Raw genomic sequence first — 5,750 nt, 5'->3', positions numbered from 1 at the left:
GTATTAAACAAAAAAAATGGTAATGAGCAAAATTAGTTCTAAAGTCATTAGGGCGAAACAAACAAACAAAAGGTTGTAGTATAGGTATCGCCTGAATGAAAGTAACTATTATCAATCAAACTATTGCAGTAAATTATCGAATGCCAAATTATTGGGAAATTATAATTTTAAATATGGTGGCAAGTATATTTCAAATTTAGATTATTAACCGATATAGCAGACTTGTTAATGTTGACTGAACTAACCATTCTTTTCAGGTAATTCATCCTAAATGGGAAATTTGTTCACAAGAATTAAGATATCCTCAACAGAACTTTCCTAGAATCAATATCAAATGTGAAACAAAAAAGAAAAATGGCCTCACACACTGATTTAACACCGTCGTCTGAGATTTTAAGTCATCCCTTACAACATACTATCACAAAATTCTAGAGAGAATAAAGAATAATTGTGAAGGGAGTGGGAGGCTCGGTTGCTACCTCAAAACTAGTTACAATTCTTTATCACTGTCGAGTTGTGCTTTTGCTGCTGCCTTTTCAGCTTCATCCAAAACAAAAGTTCTCAATGATTCAACATCCCTTGTACCTGAATGTTTCACCACATACATATATAAGATTTGGTTTAAGATCTATGTAAAATCATATTAAAGGTATACCCAATGTCCAATATAGATCAGTGTCCGACACAAATGTGACTTTGATACATAATTATTTCACTTTTCAAGTTACTATGGTGTCAGACTGTGTCAATACTTAATAGTTTATGATCTATAACTTCTCCTTAGTTTTTGTTGGAAGGAGTAGCTATTATAAAAAATAAGTCATTAATTAGTCTCCAATGGAAAGAGTGTTTTTGTTTCTCTATAAAATGAACAAATATATTTCTTACTTCTGGGCTGATAAATTACATAGAAAGCTTGGTTATCGGGTAGTTCATTGTAGTGTTGATCTCTGCTAAAGGGAAACTTTTCCTAAAAAATGCTGTGAATTAGATAACTTAGTAGATGACACTTGATTTAACCACACATACTACCTGGTAATACCATAAGCTCACACAAACGCATACAATTACACAGACCGCAAGATCTGGTAAGTAGAAAAGTCATTTGACCGACATTGTTATTTAACACGAGTCACATATGCCATCTTGCACCTTCATTCATCAGCAGAAAACATGAGTGAGGGGTTTGTTCTAAAATTCCATATCAGAAAGATCATAATTGTGTAGATGCAATGAAAATGGGGATTTTTGTTTGGTTTTCCAAACTGGATATATAAAATATGTGAACCCAAGGCCCATAACAACTAAGGTTTATGAGAGGAGGCCAGAGAGGAAGGATGTGCCTTATCAAAGTATGATGTGTGATACACCTGATCTGATTTAGTGGAGAGAGGAGGGGGACAAGGTAACCAACTTCTTATGTGTGGCAAGAGTAGTGGGGAGGTATGTGATGCATTTCCAAAGAGTGAGTACTGAGTATATGTACTGGGTGAGAAGAGGAAGAGAGGCAGGTTGGGAATCGGTTGGGACTTGGGAGAAAATGGGCTTCTTGGATTGCATGTAGGCCTTTGCTTTGTTCCGCATGTTTTCTGCTTTACTAGTCATTTCACTCAATAATTGGCATTTATTCTTCTAATTCAGTAGTCCAAGACTGAAATTATTATTCACCGTGCTCAAACCTGATCTTTCATGTTCATAAAATTGAATTTCTATTTTTACTTTTGATATTTTTGAGGTTACCTATTGTAAAAGAATTCCAAAAGAAATTCTAGCAGATGCTTGATTCGATTCTTGTTAATCCATGAAAACAAATAAACAACAAGTCTTATTCCACTAAGTGGAGTCGGCTACATTGATTAAATTATGCTATAATGCTCTATCTAAGATCATGTTTCTATCCAATTTGTTAATCTTGAGATATTTCTTAATAGTTTCTCTTATAGTTTTTTAGGTCTTCCTCTACATCTAGTTGTTTGACTTCTCTCCATCTGATCTACTCGTCTTAAAAGTTACAATAGAATCTACGGGTATTCTCTCTACATGCCCAAATCCCCTAAGCCTATTTTCCATCATCTTTTCTACTATAGACATTACTCCAACCGTCTCTCTAATATTATCATTTCTAATCTTATCTCGTTTAGTCTTACTACACATCCAACGCAACATTCTCATTTTTGTTACACAAACTTTATTCTCATGTTGATTCATAACCGCCCAACATTTGGTCTCGTACAACATCGCAGATCTTACCGCTGTTTGATAAAACTTCCCCATCAACTTGAGCGGTACTTTTGTATGACATAAAACCCTTGAGGCCCTCCTCCATTTCTGCTACCCATCCTGATTTCAATGGTTAACATCCCCTTCTATTTCTCCATCTTTTTGTATTACAAATGATTAAAATAAATAAAGAGTGTTTCAACGTTTCTATTCAAAAAATGGATTGTGGAGGGAAACTGCCTGTTCAGTACTTTAGTTCAAGAAATTGTTTTCTGTTTTCACTTTTTATTACATAAATACCACCTATTTTCATTCTATTTTCTGTTTTCAAATAGTAGTATTTGAGTAGGAAAAAAAAGGTTGTAAAATTAGTAATCAAACAGGCTCTATCCTAATTCAACGCAAGTTATACCCAAGGAACCATAGGTATAGACAAACATGAAACATCAACAAGTAAAAATAATGCGGTACTCCCTTTAACAGGATATTCCCTTCATTAAACCCATGACAATTTTTTTGATAAAATGCATCACTCTAAAATTTGGAGGTATAACAAAGAAAAGAGAGAAATTCTCCTATGATAGCATGGTACTTAGCTCAGAATGATCTGAGTTATTGACTAGACCATAACCAAGACCACTACCACTAACTTACAGTTCATCTAAAGTATAACTCTATCATAACCAATACCCTTTACCCACTGACCAACATTATCCTTTGACATGCATTGTTAAACTTCTTTAGTTTTTTTTCTTACTTAAGAAATAGTAGAAGAAAACTATAAAATAAAGAGGAAATTGCTCTCACCTCAAGGCTTCTTTATAAGGTACAAACACCCTCTCTAGTTTTTAAGTAGACACTAACCTCCCTTAATTATTCTTTCAAATGAAAGAGACCACCCTTTCATATTAACATTGTTTATGCACTTTTTAGAGTTAAAACCAAAGTTCTAAAAGCTAATCCTCTTCTTTCATAGTGCGGCTAATTTGAAATTGCTCCCCCATCTTTGAAGCTACTCTCACTCCATGGATTAAATGAGTACTCCCCCGTTAGGTTCAAATCCAAAAGTTAAATGAAAGATTCAGTTTAAAGAAAAGATTTGAAGGACACTAACTGATGTTATAGACGAAACACATGGACGCCAAAAAGTGGATATGTTCTAAGATAATCTAGTAAAGCTTTGACTTTTCACTCATGCTTGCCGTTCCCTTTTATTTCTGTAACTTATGTTTATTTCAAATCCCTAATTTTGCAATCTAAGATTCAAATGTCAAAAAATTATTGTATTTGTATGAGTCTATGAGAGGTTTATCCATTAGCTGGTAAAATCACATAAACAAAGTAAGGATGTTAAATGCATTTGATGCAATTCATGACAAATTGACAATGTTACTTTTCTTTGTTTGTCTCACTAAGAGTAATCTAACCGGGTAAACATCAAGGGAGGTTTGTGTATTTCTAAAACTAAAGGGGTGTAAGTGGTACTTTAACATACCTCAGAGGATGTCAGTGTAATTTGCCCCAAAAAAACTACATTATTTTGTGGAATAGGTACTTAAGAAAATTCCGTCCAATGAATCACAAATGGTTATAATCTTTAACAGGGCAATTGAGCAAAATCCAACAAAACCCATATATTTTACACAAGGATGAATTACCTTGATATTTGGCAACTTCTTCTCCATCATAGAAAACCTTAAACGTAGGATATGAGTGAATATCAGCTTTAGAACAAACAGCTTTATCCGTGCCACAATCAACTTCTCCAATCTCTATTTCATTTTCATTTTCCATTGCCTTCCCTATATCATCCCATAACGAGCCCAAATTCTTGCTGAAAAGCAAGCAAACAATCGTTCTATTATATTTGGATTTAATTCATATACATTGTCAATCAATTATAATCGCCGTAAGATCATTAAAAATGTCCGGCGTCTTAATAACAACCACTACTAAAATTCTAGAGTCACATACTTAAAATTAAACTCTTATCATATTCCGGTCCAATCCAACCAGCAAACAGTTAATACCTGTGAAGCACGGATATCTAAAAAAACAACACTGACACGTCGACGACACCGACACAGATGCCAGTAATAATTTGAAAAAATCAATAAATTAAACATAATCAACCACACGTGTTGCTCCGGGCACCGACACTGACTCACATTTTTTTTTGAGAGATGTAGGTGCTACAGAAACAGCATTTTGTGCATCAAAATTTATAGTATTGAAAAGTGTATTAAAGAATTAATTACCAATGCTTGCACCAGGGAACGCAGAATTTCACAAACCACGCAGTATCTTTCTCCTTTATCTGAAAACATCAAATAAAAAATGAAATTGAGAATTAAGACCATAGAGAGAAAAATCTTAAAATAAAAAAATAAATAAAATTCCCTTAAACACAAACCCTAAACTAAAAATAGAATCGATGAATATAAGGAATTGAAAAGTGAATATGAATGAGGAACCTTATCGGAAAAGGTGTCGGAGGTTAAAGTGATGACTTCGGATTGAGTGGGAATTGAAAAAGAGAGAAGAAGGAGACATGTTGTTGTTAGAATTAGAAGAAGAGAGGATGGAATTGCGGTTGCGGCGGCGGAGTGAGTGTGCGGGCGGCGAGTTCTCATGATCTATGGTTTGATTCTCTCTCTCTTTTGCTACGCCACCGCAAGATTTTACTCTCTAGATCTAGCAGTCACGTATTTTGCGCGTGATGGATGATATGTATCTCTTCTTCTCGTGCCTTGTTTGCCTCACTGAGCCCCAAGGCAATTTTTATAACATGATTTTTTTAATTTAAAGAAACTTTTAATTTTATATTTGATTTCTTAAATGCACTTGATCATTTTAATTTGAAGTTAATTTTTTACTTAAATAATCCACTTTTTAAAAACATTCTCAAAAATAATCTACTTTTCAGTTTTATTTTCAAACTACTTCACTTTTAAAAGGTGATGTTAAATTAATTGACGCATGCTCCGTAAGTTAAAGAGGCAACGCCAATTGTATTGACTTATGCATCTAGTGCTATCAATCCAATTGACGCGTGTGTGTAGTTTTAAAGGAGACGCCAATTGATCTGACACATATGTGTATTGTGTAATTTTTTTAAAAAAACAATGTATATTATAGGGAAAAGTCGAAATTAGACCAATTGATATTAATATTAATATGCGTTTATATACGATAACCAAAAAGGCTAATGTCATTGACGGGGGTGACTTAACCGACATCCGGTACCACATCCCCTAACTACACGAACGCGATGCCCTAACCCACGTTGATGATTCACCCAAGAGTGTTTGAGGATTTGAGGGCTCATGAACATTACCACCACCACCTAAAGAGATATGGGTTATTTATGAATATTAGTTAAGGGATGAGCTTTTGTCATATATATTAGGTCCATTAACTTTTTTGCACCTCTCATATTTTGTAAATAATTTTCAAGTTATGTAAATAATGTTTGTGTTGCTACTATTCCATTGCTTTAAATCGAATATATAATCTAAAGATTCAGCAAT

The 5,750-nt window shown here is 33.9% G+C and overlaps 1 protein-coding gene across 1 annotated transcript; it reads right to left on the bottom strand.

Moving 5' to 3' along the window:
* Positions 1 to 231: 231 nt before the first annotated feature.
* Positions 232 to 4,991, bottom strand: LOC127087018 (protein disulfide-isomerase 5-1). The gene is made up of 4 exons (XM_051027854.1): positions 4,695 to 4,991; positions 4,479 to 4,537; positions 3,879 to 4,054; positions 232 to 585 (listed from the first exon to the last, which is right to left on the bottom strand). The coding sequence occupies exons 1-4, from the start codon at positions 4,851 to 4,853 to the stop codon at positions 491 to 493; spliced, it is 489 nt and encodes a 162-aa protein (XP_050883811.1). The 5' UTR covers positions 4,854 to 4,991; the 3' UTR covers positions 232 to 490.
* Positions 4,992 to 5,750: the final 759 nt, after the last annotated feature.

Source organism: Lathyrus oleraceus, chromosome 5, assembly GCF_024323335.1.
Source record: "Lathyrus oleraceus cultivar Zhongwan6 chromosome 5, CAAS_Psat_ZW6_1.0, whole genome shotgun sequence".
Classification (NCBI taxonomy): domain Eukaryota; kingdom Viridiplantae; phylum Streptophyta; class Magnoliopsida; order Fabales; family Fabaceae; genus Lathyrus; species Lathyrus oleraceus.
This window is presented reverse-complemented; position numbering and strand designations above follow the sequence as displayed.

Bases quoted from the DNA above. Each gene is read 5' to 3' on its own strand.
- LOC127087018 (XM_051027854.1), bottom strand. From the start codon at position 4,853: ATGAGAACTCGCCGCCCGCACACTCACTCCGCCGCCGCAACCGCAATT. The intron at 4,055-4,478 runs GTAATTAATTCT...CTTGCTTTTCAG, and splicing joins GTTCCCTGGTGCAAGCATTG to CAAGAATTTGGGCTCGTTAT. The intron at 586-3,878 runs GTAATTCATCCT...TGAAACATTCAG, and splicing joins AGAAGTTGCCAAATATCAAG to GTACAAGGGATGTTGAATCA.